This window comes from Macaca nemestrina, chromosome 11, assembly GCF_043159975.1.
Source record: "Macaca nemestrina isolate mMacNem1 chromosome 11, mMacNem.hap1, whole genome shotgun sequence".
NCBI classification, from domain to species: Eukaryota; Metazoa; Chordata; class Mammalia; order Primates; family Cercopithecidae; genus Macaca; species Macaca nemestrina.
The window spans coordinates 101422429-101439764 of NC_092135.1; the positions used below are offsets into that span (position 1 = coordinate 101422429).

The 17336-nt window shown below is 37.5% G+C and overlaps 1 protein-coding gene across 41 annotated transcripts in view; it reads left to right on the top strand.

Moving 5' to 3' along the window:
- The window catches only part of LOC105468060 (abl interactor 2), a 118844-nt gene that overhangs the window by 66607 nt on the left and 34901 nt on the right, over window positions 1–17336 (top strand). For 8 of the 41 annotated variants that reach the window (XM_071073255.1, XM_011717995.3, XM_011718000.3 and 5 more), the window contains 4 exons: window positions 1943–2089; window positions 2871–2995; window positions 4005–4187; window positions 9952–10110. In XM_071073255.1, the coding sequence (XP_070929356.1) occupies window positions 1943–2089; window positions 2871–2995; window positions 4005–4187; window positions 9952–10110 (614 nt within the window). The remainder of the gene's footprint in view (window positions 1–1942; window positions 2090–2870; window positions 2996–4004; window positions 4188–9951; window positions 10111–17336) is intronic. The other 33 variants (XM_071073251.1, XM_011718008.3, XM_071073261.1 and 30 more) reach the window with 7 other exon arrangements.

Consider the following 17336-nt stretch of genomic DNA (forward strand, 5'->3'; position numbering starts at 1 on the left):
AAGATAAGTTACTTAGTCCCTAGAAAGTCCCTAGAAAAATGAAACTTTGTGTTCTCAAGTTTTGAAGATTTGCTCCTATACCAGTGTTTGTTTTCCTTGTATATTAGCAATGGTTCTGCAGGATCCTTGGGGACCACAGTTGCTGAGACCCACTCTGCTAGTTGATGGCTATAACCTATTTTTCCACATAGTCTTTGCCTTGTCACCACATTTTGTTCCTTTGCTTTTTTAAAGAAAAATCTTCTTTTTGTCATTGCCTTCACTCTGTAGTTCTCAATTATCAAAGAATTTTTACTTGGATGCAACAGAACTTGTTATTTTTTTTTGAGACAGTCTCACTGGAGTGCGGTGGTACAATGTTGACTCACTACAACCTCTGCCTCCTGTGCCCAGGCAATTCTCTTGCCTCCGGGCGATTCTCCTGCCTCAGCCTACTGAGTAGCTGCGATTACAGGTGCATGCCACCATTCCCAGCTAATTTTTGTATTTTTAGTACAGATGGGGTTTCACCGTGTTGGCCAGGCTGGTCTCAAACTCCTGAGCTCAGGTGCTCTGCCCACCCCGGCCTCCCAAAGTGCTGGGATTACAGGCATGAGCCACTGCACCCGGCCACAACAAAACATTTTTATTGCCTAGGAAAAATTGTCTGAAAATTAGATGTTGGAGAAATTAATGTTTCCCATTTTATTTTTTAATAATTACATTATAATTTAAGAGATGCTGGAACTTCCTTTTAGTATTTTAAATCCAAAGTCCTGACATTACGTTTTCCTCTTTTGACCCAAGATTTCATCCAGTGTCCCTTATTTTATTTTTAATTACGAATGTATATACTTATGTAAGGAGACTTTGAAGGGTAGTAGAGTAAATTGCAAAGTGATTTCATCCAAAATCAGTGATCCATAACTTGAGTGCCCCAGGAGAGCAATAGTTAAAGGAACTCTGGGATCCATACATTAAGTCATTAGAGCAACATCATTTCAGGAAAACTTTTTAATTTTCACATCTTGATCAGTTCTTATTCTTTTAGTGACCAAGATCTCATCTAAAATATGTCAATTGACTGTTTATCATAGTTTGGAAACCTAAGTAGAAATGAGAACTAATTTAATAATCACTAATTTCCCCATGTGCATCCTGTTTCCTGTCATATTTCCTTTCTTCCTCTTTTCATCCTCCTTATGAGGAAATTTTGGGAAAAGGTGGGAAATATGTGTTAATAAAATCCAGTCTGATTTGTATTTTACAGTTCAAAGTAAATAATATAGAAAGGCTGTTGTGGTGGTCATTCGCTTCCCCCCACCTTTGTAAATGTTGAACTCTGAGGAGGGAAAGAGAAAAGAGATCAAGGTGAAAGTTGAGGGAGAAAGTGAGAATGGAAGATGAGATTAAAGTGTGTATTTTTGTATACAGATGTACTTTAATTTCTATGTGTTTGGTATATAGAAAGGGAAATGAGTTATTATGGCTAGTAGTGATCATCAGTGTGGGGGTTATAGATCCGAAATCTAGATTTGTGGTTCCTGTCTTTGAATATCTTTGGTTAGGGAGAGAAGGGAGAGGAGAATAATTAGTGCATTCATGAAGTACAGTTGGGAGACTTCAATATGATACTAAAAGAATTCCAACTCTTCTAAGAAGAGAGTAGGGTCTGGGAAACATTGGCTTAAATGGTAGAGAACCTTTGTGTTCTTTGAGAATAAATGAACAAAATTGCATTAGCACAGGGAAATGAGGTTGGAGACTGAAAAATAACAATATTCACCAAAACCCTAATGGTAGAGAAGTGATACATTAGTAAAGACTGAAATTGGTAGCTGGGTTATGTTAAAACACATTTCCTATCTCTGATTACAAATTGTATCTCACTGCTGGCAACTCTTTGAATTTATTGTGCCGAAACTTGCTTAATCATACAATACATACGCTCTTCTTTTTGTAGGCGGCACTCCCCCTATCGCACACTGGAGCCAGTGCGTCCTCCAGTGGTACCAAATGATTACGTACCTAGCCCAACCCGTAATATGGCTCCCTCGCAGCAGAGCCCTGTGAGGACAGCTTCTGTGAATCAAAGAAATCGAACTTACAGGTATTTTCTCTACCTCAGTGCAAAATGTGATGGTCATAGTACCATAATCTGTTCAGATTACTTCAGGTAAATCTCTCATTTTCCAAGCACTAAGTTCTTTTCCTCACTCTCCTCTCCCAAACCTCATCTGATTTCACCTCTCTCTCCTCATGTTCTGATGCAACTTTGAGCAGTCAGGAAGTTGATAAAGAACAGACATCTCTAAGTGCAGACTTCTCTCCAAGTTTTAAGAGTTTAGTTGATCTGGAAAAAAAATTATGGACCAAATGTGGGAAATGTCAGGTTGTTTTTTGGTGGAACTTTACAGATGAAAAACTATACATAATAAAATATTAATATGGGATAGTACATCAAAGTATGATTGTGAATTTAAATTACTCAAATCTGTTTAGGAAAATGTTTTTATTATAAAAGAAGTTTCTTCAGATAGGCATTAAACTGGAATATAAAAAGGCAATATTGTTTTAATGTGTTAAACCTCAACATTTATCACTTATATTTCTGGATAATTTTTTCAAAATGTCAAAACAAGCTTATGGAACTCAGTTTTTCCCTCAACTTTATTAAGAAAAATACACACACACACACACACACACACACACACACACACACTTTTTTTTAACCTGTCACTGACTTGGAGCTCAAGGAAATTTTTTTTTGAAGTGGAACGCTTTTGAATTACCTTTATTGTAGCTACATTCATCTCAGAAAATGTTGGGAAGTGCTGATGATCTCTTACTGTTTATAAATACTCATGTTTTGGTGGCTCTTATTTCTTTAGCAGCAGTGGGAGTAGTGGAGGGAGCCACCCAAGTAGTCGGAGCAGCAGTCGAGAGAACAGTGGAAGTGGTAGTGTGGGGGTTCCTATTGCTGTTCCTACTCCATCTCCTCCCAGTGTCTTTCCAGGTAAAACATTCATGGTGCCTCATCTTCACTTTTCCTTTCTGAATTTGATTCAATTTGTGATTTAATTATGGTGGGCTTTCTTCATAATCAGAATTTTTTTTTTCTTTAGGAATCATAAATATTGGGAAGTCTTTATATATTTGTTATTTGTAATCTAATGATTTGTAAGTGTTTGCTCAGTTTGCACTTCTCTTTATGCCTTTGGTGATGTGGCTCAGTTGCCGCTTTGAGGTTTCAGATCACACTTTGTTATGCGTTACAAGTTTAATTCCAGCTAGTGTTATGACAGTGCAGTCTTTGGACACAGTGGGAACTGAGTGTGAGAATCATATTAGTAACAGAAGATTGGGCAGATAATGAAAAGTAGTTTTGACAGTTAAATTTAGTGGACGTATTGGAATTTAGTAGTCTCTGAAAATGCTACCCTCTTTTCTCTGAAACTGAAAAGTTGCTTATTTGATTCGAGGAGATACACACTTAAAACTTAGTTTTAAAAACATGACACAAAATACATTAATAGAATGTTACATACTTAGTTACTTATAGTAACAAGTAGATAATGCCTTTTAAAAATCGTAAAGGTTTGTGTTTTAAAAAAACTTTTTTTTGCCTGATATCTGGAATATGTCTATTTTCTGATTTGTCTAATTCAAAATGGAAAACTGTTGCTTTTTAGTGTATTATGTTAGTTTTGTATACTATATACGGAATGTTATGCTAAAAATAACAATATGAAGGGAACACTTTTCTTCTGGAGTAGTGCTTTCAAATAAAAAGGAATGTTTGTTTTTAATGAATTGAAAAAATCTGTACGTTACCCTGAGCATCTTGAATTATTTGCTGCTTATATAGACATCCTTTAACATAAGTTTTATTCTTTTTTTCAACTCTATTCTTTTGGTTAGTGTTAAGCACTGAATATCTAACATTAAATACTCTAATACCTTTTCTAATCCTGCCTCATATGATTGCCTCATTAATGCTGCCTCTTACTCCTCTTTCCCCTCAGCCCCTGCTGGCTCTGCTGGCACTCCTCCCCTTCCTGCTACTTCTGCATCTGCCCCTGCCCCTCTTGTTCCTGCTACTGTCCCTTCCTCCACTGCCCCAGACGCTGCTGCTGGGGGTGCCCAGACCCTTGCTGATGGCTTCACTTCTCCAACTCCCCCTGTTGTTTCTTCCACTCCCCCTACAGGTAAGTATTTGCTTATTAATTGGCAGGCAGATCCAGTCATCTGGCTATTCTCTTACTTGCACCTTTGATTTTTTTTTGTTTTTGGTTTGATTGTACTTCGTATTAAAAAAAATAAGAATAATGTACTAAGAAAGTCTGTGACCAGAGATTAGCATTTCCTGAGAAAATTGAGGTAAAGTTTCTCATACATTTTTCCAATAGGATAGCATAAATTTATGTTCTTTTATTGCTTGAATTTCATTTATTAGAGATTTTTAAGTTTAATATGGAGCTACCTTATGTACAGTTTTTGGAAATTGTCATTGGAAATATTTTTATTACAGGTTAAATGATTAACAAAAGTCTATTATAATAATTCTAAGGTATATTTTGTAGGAAATATTTGATACAACAAATGGAAAGCCTCTGTAAGTCTGTTTTTAACAGAATCTGTTGCTTATTATAGCAGCATTGGAAACTCATAGACAATGTACTTGTAAAGAATTTCAGGTTTATCTAAGTTGGCTAGTGTTTTAAAATTGCAATCTAAAATCTGTTTTGATTGGGGAGGAGATAGACTCAATTGCTACAAAATGTATTTGTACAGTTAATGATGCTGGCTAGTAAACAGGTTCTTATCTGCTATAAAATATATGTTTTTGGACGTATATCACTGTATTAGTCTGTTCTCACAATGCTATAAATTCCTGAGACGGGTAATTTATGCAGAAAAGAGGTTTAATTGGCTAACGGTTCTTCAGGTTGTACAGGAAGCATGATACTGGCATCTGCTCGGCTTCTGAGGAGGCCTCAGGAAACTTACACTCATGGCCTGAAGCAGAGGGGAAGCACACTGGTCACATGGCCAGAGTAGGAGCAAGAGGACAAAGTGGGAGGTGCTACACACTTAAACAACCAGATCTCATTATTGCAAGAACAGCTCCAAGGGGGGTGGTCCTAAACCATGAGAAACCACCCTTGTGATCCAGTCACCTCCCCCCAAGCCTCACCTCCAACATTGGGGATTACAGTTCAACATGAGATTTGGGCAGGGACACAGATTCAAAGCATATCAATCACTGTAGTGTTCCACTTGCCAGTAAAGAGCTTCATAGCATTTACATTCAGCTTTGCTGTTATACATGTTAAACATATATAAGATCTTTACATGTTTTAAAAGACACTTTTAGCCAAAGTGGATTTTGGATGGTGTCTTATGGGATTCCTTCTATATGACTTTTAAAGAAAAGCTTTCTGCAGTAGATAAATGTAAACATGGGCTGTTTTTTGATACAGATACAACTGTTAGGCCAAACTAACTAGTTAAATATAGGAATCTCCTTGTGCTCCGGCTTTGATAAAGAATGCATCGGAAAGGATAAATCACCCCCAACTGAGAGTCTATGTTTTAGTAATTAAATATTAGTTGAGTAACAGGTGCCTGGCTCAGTGTTCACTAAATAAACGTTTGTTGTGTGAGGGGATAATTAACCGTGGTTTTTGAAACAGCAAGGTAAATGCCTTTTAATAATTTATATCAGGGTAGTCTCTTTTATACAGTATCTTGAGTTACCAAGCAATTTTTTTTCTTTTTACTAAGGGGTAACTTATGTACAGTAAAATTCACCCTGTATACCACGTATGTTTGTGAGTTTTGACAAAGGTGTACTGACACGTAGTTGCCACCACAATCAAGATATAGAACAGTCCTATCATCACAAAAATTTCCTCCATGCCCCCTTTTTATAGTCAATCCTTCCCCTCCACTCCCAGCTCCTGGTAAGCCGTTGATGTGTTTTTTGTCTCTAAAGTTGTGCCTTTTTAAGAATAACACATAAATGAAAGCATATGGTATGTAGCTTTTTTGATCTGTTTTTTTGGCCAGATGCATTTGAGAATTACCCATGTTGTTGCATGTTTAAGTATTTCATTACATTTTATTGCTTAGTAGTGTTGTATTGTATGGGGATGTACCACAATTTGTTTATCCCTTTCTCAGAGGACATTTAGATTTTTCCAGTTTTGAGTGCTTATGAATAAAGTTGCCGTAAACATGTACATACGGGTTTTTTTGTGCACTTGAGTTTTTATTTCATTCAGGTAAATACCTAGGGAATAGAATTGCTGGGTTATAAGTAAATTTTTAACTTTATAAGAAACTGCCAAGTTGTTTTCTAAAATGGCTGTATAATGACTAATGATATTGAACATTTTTTTTTCATGTGCTTATTTGCCATGTGTATATCGTCTTTGGTGAAATATCTGTTCAAATGTTTTGCTCCTTCTCATCCTTTTAATAGGGCTTTTTTTCTTATCATTGAGTTCTTTTACTTTCTAAATATATGTCCTTTATAGATTATGAGTTACAAATATTTTCTTCCATTTTGTGATTCGTTTGCTTATTTTCTATTTTTTTTTGGTGGGAGCGGGGGTGGGGGCGGCGGGAGGACAAAGTTTCACTCTTGGCATCCAGGCTGGAGTGCAGTGGTGTGATCTCGGCTCACCGCAACCTCCACCTTGCAGGTTCAAGCGACTGCCCAGCCTCCCAAGTAGCTGGGATTACAGGTGCCTGCCACCATGCCCAGTTAATTTTTGTATTTTTAGTAGGGATGGGGTTTCACCATGTTGGCCAAATTGGTCTTGAACTCCTGACCTCAGGTGATCCGCTTGCCTCGGCCTCCCAAAGTGCTGGGATTACAGGCGTGAGCCACTGGGCCCAGCCTGTTCATTTATTTTTTTTTTATTTTTTTATTTTATTTATTTTTTTTTTGAGACGGAGTCTCGCTCTGTCGCCCAGGCTGGAGTGCAGTGGCCGGATCTCAGCTTACTGCAAGCTCCGCCTCCCGGGTTCACGCCATTCTCCTGCCTCAGCCTCCCGAGTAGCTGGGACTACAGGCGCCCACAACCGCGCCCGGCTAATTTTTTGTATTTTTAGTAGAGACGGGGTTTCACCATGGTCTCGATCTCCTGACCTTGTGATCCGCCCGCCTCGGCCTCCCAAAGTGCTGGGATTACAGGCGTGAGCCACCGCGCCCGGCCTATTTATTTTTTAAATGTATTTCAAATAGCAGAAATTCTTCATTTTTATTAAGTGTTATTTTTCTTTTTTTTTTTTTTTAATGAATTGTGCTTTGGTGGCGTATCTAAGAACTCTTTACCTGAAGTCATAAAGATTTTGTTCTGTGTTTTCTTCTAGAAGTTTTTAGTTTCAGGTTTTATCGTTAGGTTTATGATAATTAGGTATATATATTTTTAAAACCCCAAATGGTAAATCTCTCATTAATAGTGTGAATAGTGTCTTTTTTTTTTTGAGACAGACAGCCCAGGCTGGAGTACAGTGGTGATCTCGGCTCACTGCAACCTCTGTTGCCTGGACTCAAGCGATTCTCCTGCCTTAGCCTCCTGAGGAGCTAGGATTACAAGCGTGAGCCACCACACCCAGCTAATTTTTTGTACTTTTAATGGAGACAAGGTTTCATCGTGTTGGTCAGGCTGGTCTTGAACTCCTGATCTGAAGTGATCCACCCGCCTCCACCTCCCATAGTGCTGGGATTAAAGGCCTGAGCCACCATGCCCAGCCCATGTGAGGTTTTAGACTAGATCTAACTATATAAAATTCATAATGATGTTAATCCAGATGTTTTTAACTTGATCCTAGGTTTGTATTAGTTTGTTATAGATTAATTACTGAAATGCTAATAATTGTATTCAGTGGTTCAAATAACTAAATATGCCTTTTAAATCGTTTGTACGTTTTCATGTTTATCATGGTTACAGAGGCTTCTCAGTTGATAGCGGATTGTGTTTAAGCTTGAGTGCTTAAGATTTTATACAACACAATTGAGTTTTAGGTTTTTGAGACACATGTAAGATGATTAAATGTTATAACAAGCCTTGAGTGCTCTTATAATCTATATGACTCCATATGAATCTAAGCTTGATAAACTTACAGTTCCTATAGAGCAATTTTAGTCACGTAAAGCCATTTTATAATAATAGACAAGATGAAAAATTGTCAAAGTGTTTTTTTCCTCTATTACTTTAAAATTACCAAGAAGATAGTCTCATATTAAAGTAGAATACAGATGGTAAGATTCAACTGAGATATATGAAGCCTGGAAGAGGATATGACTGCAGTGTTTGATCATGAAGATTTGAACAAATCAAGCATTCATCAAATTATACATTACATAAGTCTTAATCTCACTGTGTCTCAAGTAGTTTATTTTAGAATTAAAAAAATTTCAGGATAACCTTAGGCACAAATGGTTAGATGAATATGCCAGGTATCATCTGTTCCCCCAGTGCCCCCTCTTCTACTCTCCCCTTTTCTCCAGTAGGCTGACCTCCAGGAAATGCTTCAGTGGATTCTTTTGCCTTCTGGCTTCCTGTTGGGTTTAGCAAAAGTGTTTTTTTTCTTCTTCTTCACTTATCTCCTCTCTTTCTCCCTTTCTCTTTCTCCTTTCCTTTCCCCTCCTCTATCCTTTTGCCCTCCTCCACCTTCATCTTCTCCTCCTCTAGCTTCCCGTCCCCTTTCTGCTTTCTTCTCCACCTACTTATTTATCCCCCTCCTCTTCTCTCTTGCCCTCTCCTTCTCTCTTGTCTGCTGGTGTACTCTCATGGGTGCTGTAGTGCTCTGTCTGTAAGAAAAAGTTTTCAGCTTAATGTAGGTCGGAGTGAAGTCAAGGTGAAGTTTAGGGAGTGGATTATATTATTAGGAAATTGATGGATAATGGAATCATGTCTGCAGTTGACATTAGCTGTGGAAGAACTCTCAAGAGAGCAAAATACAGTGAAATTGATGGTAACTGTGTATGGACTTAGGGATGGTATTAAAAATAAGATGTATTTTGACCCTGTTTTTATATCTTAATTTTTTTCATGATTGTAAATTTTCTAGATTTTAATTTTAAGACAAAATAATGTAGCTTTCGTGGTAGATTTTTTGATTAAATGAAAGAAGTGTTTGATTTGGAATCATGTCATTTAACCTTTTGTTGAAATACTTTATTTTCCTTTAAACAAACTTTTTTGCTACCTTACGTTTTTTATTATTTATTATTTTGGAATAAGACTGTGTGTCAAACATTTTTTTCTCTTGCTTTCCCAAACGTCATTCTTGTTGATTTTAGTTTTCAGTGTTTAGTGACTATATTTTGGGGGTGGGGTAGATAAATTTTAATTAATTGTGATGATTTTGAAACCCTATCAGATTTTTAATTTAGTGAAATAATAGTGTTAATTAGCAAACTGTTTGTTTATTTTGAGACAAGAGTCTCACTGTATCAGCCAGGCTGGAGTGCATTGGTGCAATCTTGGCTCACTGCAACTTCCACCTCCTGAGTTCAAGTGATTCTCATGCCTCAGCCTCCCGAGTAGCTGGAATTACAGGCACATGCCACCATGCCTGGCTAATTTTTGTATTTTTAGTTGAATTGGGGTTTCACTATGTTGGCCAGTCTGGTCTGAAACTCCTGACCTCAAATGATCTGCCTGCCTTGGCCTCCCAAAGTGCTGGGATTACAGGCATGAACCACTGCACCAGCCCTAATTAGTAAACTATTTAGATACAGCTTTCCAAACTTAATCATAGTTTTGTTTGCTTTTCTGCTTTTGTACTATGATACAATATCAGCAAACAACTCACCTTGCATTGTGTATTTCAGATACTAGTTAAACTAGCTGTTGTTTTTAATTATTAAGATTTAGGCATTGTACATAAAGTATTTAATGATCTGAGATAATTTTCTTTTAATGACATATGTATGTTCTATCTCTTTTTCAGGTCATCCTGTACAGTTTTACAGCATGAATAGGCCTGCCTCTCGCCATACTCCCCCAACAATAGGGGGCTCGTTGCCCTATAGACGCCCTCCTTCCATCACTTCACAAACAAGCCTTCAGAATCAGATGAATGGAGGACCTTTTTATAGCCAGAATCCAGGTTAGATTTTTTTTTTTTTTGCATTCTATAGAATGTATCTAATTAAAAACTTTCAACTACAAGAAACCCTTAGTTACAAATAGTGCATGGTAGTGGTTAGTACCATTTGTTGAATGAATGGGAGAATGAATGAATTGTAGGTTGCTAATACTGTATCTTTCAATTCTTAAAAAAAATCAGTACGTGATTTCCAGGTAAAGTCATAGAACTTAATTTTTCTGAGCAGAATTTTTTTGAATATTTTAGTGGTTATTTGCTTTTTAAAATAACATTGTGGTGAATGCTATTTCCTTTTTATTTCATCAGACATCCTTACTCTATAAATAACAAATAATGAAAGTTGGGTGCACATGAACAGAATTTAGAAGTAACAAAGGAAAAGAGAACATTTTTGAAGCTATTTTGTGCTAGGGAATTATATTAGCTTATACAATTCTCATACCAAACCCATGGTGGAAAAACTAGGAGTTGGGTAAATTGAATCAGATACAATAATTACACTGAATAATCGGTTGTATCATGCATACGGAATAACTAATCTGGAACATATTTAATGCTATACATAATTATTATTTTGTTTACTCCCCAGAGAGGGCAAGAACAAATATTAGACACCATGACTATTGTGGACATGGTATGTCAACTTACTGTGTTTTTCTGTATTTTTGCCAAGAAGCCAGTAAGCCTATGTGTGAACACCTCTGATATTGGGTTCAACTCATTCCATCTTTGATAAGCCTTGAATTTTATGGAGCTGCAGTTTGTCTCTGTGGCTGCGATCTATAGTGATATTCTTTGTAAGAGTCTTGCAGAAGAAATTTGATCCTTCAGCATAAACACTTAATTTAACTAATGTTTTCATATTATCTCATTTGATTTTTAGAATCATGTACAAAATAAGATTGGTGATCATTTTCCTATATCTTATAGGTGAGGAAAATGAGGCTGAGGTGATGGTCAGGTTAGGATTTGAACTTAGGTTTTCTAAGTTCCATGTTCTTTCTTTCTGTTTTTTAATTTTTTTTTTTTTTTAAATTGAGATGGAGTCTCGCTCTGTTGCTCAGGATGGAGTGCAGTGGCGTGATCTCTGATCACTGCAACGCCCGCCTCCTGGGTTCAAGCGATTCTCCTGCCTCAGGCTCCTGAGTAGCTGGGATTACAGGCACCCACCACCACACCCAGCTAATTTTTGTATTTTGTTGTAGAGATGGGGTTTCACTGTGTTGGCCAGGCTGGTCTCAAACTCCTGACCTTAAATGATCCACCCACCTCAGCCTCCTAGAGTGCTGGGATTATAGGCATGAGTCACTGTACCTGGCCTGAGTTCCATGTTCTTTCTATTGTCCTACCTACGTATTAAAAAAAATCTTTTCTTACCCTCCCAAGTCTTCTCTTTTGTGGAGAGGAAGGCGGATGAAAGGATGTGATATAAAGTGCATGAAAGCCTGAGACCTTGTCAGTCTTTTAAACAGTTACATCCTGGAATACTGCTCAGGAACTGTTTGTTAAATGCCAAATGAATCCCTTGTTCATTTATCCAAATTCCTTCTCTGTTCTGGGTCCTCTTGTAAGTTAAATGCTGTATTTGTAGTCCATCCAGTGCAAACCATAGTGTGAATACCAACTACCTTAATTGATACATACTTCTATCTTTTATCACATTTTGTGTTTTTGGCTGTGCAGTTCTTTTTAAATCATTCCGAACTTAAATTTGACAAAACTGCCCTTTTTATACATTCTTCCTTTAAACCATGTTTTCAGATTTACATTTGTTCAGGTGCTGTTTTGTATTTAAATGCATTTTTTATTTTTAAATTTTAGTTTATAAAAATTTTAAATTTTAGTTATAGCCTGTTTCATAGTTCTGCTGAAGCTGGGCTGTCTCCTTGGCCCTCTCAGATGTTAGTCCAAAATGGGTTGGTTCCATTATGGAACTGAGAGATGCTTCACTGTTAGAGCTTGAGACAAACTATACATGATATATAGTAAGTATATACAGGGATATTTCTTTTTTCTTTTCTTTTCTTTTCTTTTTTTTTTTAATGGAGTTGCGTCTGTTGCCCAGGCTGGAGTGCAGTGGCACAATCTTGGCTCACTGCAACCTCACCTTCCCGGTTCAAGCAGTTCTCCTGCCTCAGCCTCCTGAGTAGCTGGGATTACAGGTACCTGCCACCACGCCTGGCTAATTTTTGTTTTGTTTTGTTTTGAGACTGAGTCTTGCTTTGTCACCCAGGCTGGAGTGCAGTGGTACAATCTTGGCTCACTGCAAACTCTACCTCCCGAGTTCAAGCAATTATCCTGCCTCAGCCTCCCAAGTAGCAGGGATTACAGGCGCCTGCCACCATGCCCAGCTAATTTTTGTATTTTTAGTAGAGACGGGGTTTCACCATCTTGGCCAAGCTGGTCTCAAACTCCTGACCTCAAGTCATCCGCTTGTCTCGGCCTCCCAGGGTGCTGGAATTACAGGCTTGAGCCACCGCACCCAGCCTATACAGGGACATTTCATGCTTTGTTCGTGTATGCTCCAAAATAGTCCTATGAGAACGCTGTAGGTAGAATTTATTTGAAGGCTGTTTAGGCACATATTTAAATGTATTTTATAATACATATTTCAATAGTTTCTTTGTAAATCTGATTTTCAAATGCTTGAAAGTATATGTTAAAGTAAAAATATTCCCACTTTATGAAATGATTTTAAGGAAAAGTATTTTTCTCACTCATGGAAGTAAGGTGAATTGGGATTGTTAGGCTTTCTGTGTAATGTGTGAGTCAATTTAGTTGCACTTTTTTGTTTTTCTGTACTCTGCTCTATTAAGTTCTGCCTTTCATCTCCAGGCATTTGATAACTGTTTAAAGTGGGTGGCCACAGCATTGTTAGTTGGTTAATCAGAGTACTTTTTCTAAACTAGTTTTTTTTTCTAACTAAACCATTTTCTTGGAAGATCTCTTTTTGCAAGACTTAATGATTTGTGAATCAGTGTTCTAAGGCTGTTGGATGTACTTTTATTTTATATTCATTTGAATATTATTTATGAGTCAAGCGCTGTGGCAGGTGCCTGCAGTCCCAGCTACTCAGGAGGCTGAGGCAGAAGGATTGATTGAGCTAGGAGGTGGAAGTTTCAGTGAGCCAAGATTGTGCCACTGTACTCCAGCCTAGGCAACAGAGTGAGACCCTATCTCAAAAAAGAATTATGTAAGTCTTCTGTATTACTCCCACTGGCCCTGCAATTGTCCCTATTTTTTTCATATTTACAATGAGAATATTTGTTGTGCTTTCTCAAGTAACTAATACTCTGATTTAACAAAAATGATCTGAAGTGTGTGTTTTATGAGGTTTTTTTTTTTTTTTTGGTAATTGGAGTCTTGCTGTGGTTGCATGCTTCTCAGGAAGTGAGCTGACAATCTGGAGGGTGTCATGTGAATATAAATTCAGTGGGGTTCTGTGAGGTGTAAATCTAGCAGTGTTATTACTATATTTGTTAATGTACAATTTGATCTGAGTTTGAAAAAGGGCAATTATAGGAGTTAAAATATGTAACACCCAGTGTCTAGTGCCAAGTCTTAGGAGCACAATAATTGTTTTTTCATGAGATTATTTCAGAAACAAGTTATTGAAAGGAACCCTTTGATCAGGGCATAACTGAAATCCCTTTGGTTCTCATTATTTCTTAATCTAATCCAGCCAATGAAATAGGAATACCAATTTATCATTCATGTTGCCAGTGGTAAGAGGGGGGGTCATAGAAACACATAGGGCTAATTATGAGTTAACAGTCTCTACTTTAAATGTAAATATGAAGCACCTTGTGGTCAAGAAGAATATACATATATCCATATGTGAGTATGTATATGTATACTTTACATAAACCTTGTTTGTTAATGAATCAGTAATGTAGCATGTAAATATTAAAGGCTTTAGGAGAAAGTAGCATGTATTTTACTGCTCATAAATTCTTAAAAGTTTTTGGAAAAAAGTTCATAAAGTGAATGTTGGTTCCAAGAGATGTATAGTTCTATGAGATATAGGAGTTCCTGAATGGGTGTGCTGTTTCACAAAGAGAAAGTGTCAGGCTTAATAACCCCTGAATGGTATTAAAAGCGACTAAAAAAGTAGAAAACAATGTTGGGATAGTGCTATTGGAAAATAAAAGCCATTTCACATATTCTGTAAATGATTTGTGAAGTTACAGCACCACCATAAATGTCTAAAATGTCTAGAAGAATACTGATGTGATGGGGCTTTAGCAAAGTATAAATAAAGAGCAGGAGCAGGAAGATTTTTTTTTTTTTTCCCCAAAGTCTTGCTTTGTTTGTTGCCCAGGCTGGAGTGCAGTGGCGCAATCTCGGCTCACTGCAACCTCCACCTCCTGGGTTCAAGCGATTCTCCTGCCTCAGCCTCCCAAGTAGCTGGAACTACAGGTGCATGCCACCATGCCCCTCTCTCTCTCTCTTTTTTTTTTAAAATAGAGACAAGGTTTCATCAGGTTGGCCAGGCTGGTCTCTGAATCCTGACCTCAAGTGATCCACTTCCATCTGGGGTTACAAAGGTCATCCCAAATTCTACTTTTCTCCAAGGCAAACCTTTAACAAGGTGGTCCAAATTAATTCAGATATCACATCATTTTCTTTTTGGACCATGTAAGATCTCATCTGACTAGAATGTCTGTGAGCCAGAATATACTGTCTTTCTTGGAGTTGAGCAGAAAAGAAACCATTCTAAGAGAATTTAAGCAGAATTTTTAGCAAAGAATTGTCGCAATATTCAGTTCTAATCCTAGTCATTTTGTTACTGCCTTGGCCTCCCAAAGTGCTGGGATTACAGGTGTGAGCCATCGCGTCCAGCCTGAATTCACTTTTACCTACCTCTTGTTCTACATTGGTATTCATGTTTAGAAAATACTACACTTACAAATTGTTTATTTCCTTCACTGGGAAAAAAAATATAAGCATCTAAACTTGCATGTGCTATATAACATACATATATATATCATCTAAATGTGATGTTCAGTAATGGCTTTAGAAGTAGTGTTTAGAGTGCTTATTTTGTCTAATATTCTCAGAGTATAAAGCTGTAAAAATAAGATGTAAAAACTTAATTTTATTTTTCCAAACTTTTTAAATTGGACATTTAAAATACAAGCTTCAGTGATGCTTCAAAGAACTCTATAAATAACCAGGAAGGTTGTACTTGGAAAGTCTGTACATTCCATCAGCACAGACTCATCATTTAGGTTTGGTTTGCTTGGAAAGCGTTTTACTGTTTATATCTAAACGTTGCTTTGTGCACACAGCTGTAATTCTCATAGCTCTTCTACTTATGATCTCTTTATAAATTCCAGTCACATGGTGAGCCTGTCTTCACATTAACTTCATTCTTGTATATTGTGAAATTTATGTAACAGAATCTAAGTTTGGAGATCTTTTGGTGGTTATTGGGAGAGTCTTATGAGGAATCATTTTAGCTAAATGAAATGAAAACAAGTTTGCTTCCTGCTCTTGTTTGCCTGTTCACAAAATGACTAGGATTAGAACTGAATATTGCAACAATTCTTTGCTCAGAATTCTGCTTAAATTCACTTAAAAATGGTTTGGTTTCAGCTCAACTCCAAGAAAGTATATTCTGGCTCACAGACATTATTGTCAGATGAGATCTTACATGGTCCAACAAGAAAATGATATGGTATCTGAATTAATTTGGACCACCTTGTTAAAGGTTTGTGCTGGAGAAAAGTAGAATTTGGGATGACCTTTGTAACCCCAGACGGAACTGAATTTTTGAACATGCCTTAGACTAGCTTTGAAAAAAGTCTAACTTGTTACCAAGTCATTCTTTTAAGGAAGAACTGCGATTGATCTTTCCCTGGCTGCTGGTGGACTTCTTTTTTTTGAGATGGAGTTTTGCTCTTGTTGCCCAGGCTGGAGTGCAATGGTGTGATCTCAGCTCACTGCAACCTCTGCCTCCCGGGTTCAGGTGATTCTCCTGGCTCAGCCTCCCGAGTAGCTGGGATTACAGGCACCTGCCAGCACGCCTGGCTAATTTGTGTATTTTTAGTAGAGATGGGATTTCACCATGTTGGCCAGGCTGGTCTTGAACTCCTGACCTCAGGTGATGCACCCCCCCTCGACCTTCCAAAGTGATGGGATTACAGGCATGAGCCAGCGTGCCTGGCCGCTGGTGTACTTTTTAAAACCACTATGGCTTCAGATTTTCACTTTCAGAAGTAGAAAAGAAATAAGCATATTCATCTTAAAAAAAACAACCTCAACCTCAGTCTACCCACAAAAAGACTGCTGTAGGTTAAGCACCTAATTGTTCTTTTTTAGCTGAGTACCAAAAGGTCTTTTTTTATATTTGGTAGAGAAACAGTGACTGAAGTGGGAAATTTCCCACTTTTCTGTTACACGGAAGGTTAGAATATATTCCAACAGAAAAGGAGCATTTCATCTTGGATGTGAACACATGCCTTGTCTCTACTCTCCTAGTGCCAGTTGCTGCCTGCTACTGTTTCTCAGTTTTATCTTTTTTGTCTGTGCTACCTTCTCTTTTCATTGTCTTCTGCTTACCCTTGGAAGTGGTATTATGAACATATCAACAGTTGTTGTAAGCCTCTGAGTGGGAAGCAGACACACAAATCAAGGATTTACTGCCAAGAATTATGACTTTAGGGAAAAACCTAACCAAAGGTGTCTTTTGAAGAAAGGTACCAATTTCTAGAGTTATACTACTCTGTTCTTTGCATCTAGATATTCAAGATTATCTGCTTAATTCTTGTCTGTGCATTTGTATGTCCTCCCTGCATCTGTCCATAGCATCAACTCTAGATATTTTGCATAATCTCAACCCAAATGTATCATATCATTATCTCTCCCTGACTTACCCGTTTACCATCCCATTTCTTTCCCAGTACTGCCTACCAGGCTTAACATAGTTAATGACATCTCCATCTTCATAGTTACGAAGGGTAAAAATCTAAGAATGATCTTCAACTTGTTGCTGTCCTTGATATGCTAGCTAAATCATTAGTTGCCAAGTACTCTCTTCCCACACTTTTAAAGTTCTCTCCTTTTCTAGAAACTGCTTTAATTTATTATGTGCCAGCCACTGGGTTAGGCTTTCCACATCCATTGTCTTTTTTTAGTCTTTGCAGCCACTATGTGAAGTAGGTTGCTTTACCTTGTTTTCGTATCACATTTATGGAATAGGCCTGAAGAAGTTAATTGACTGA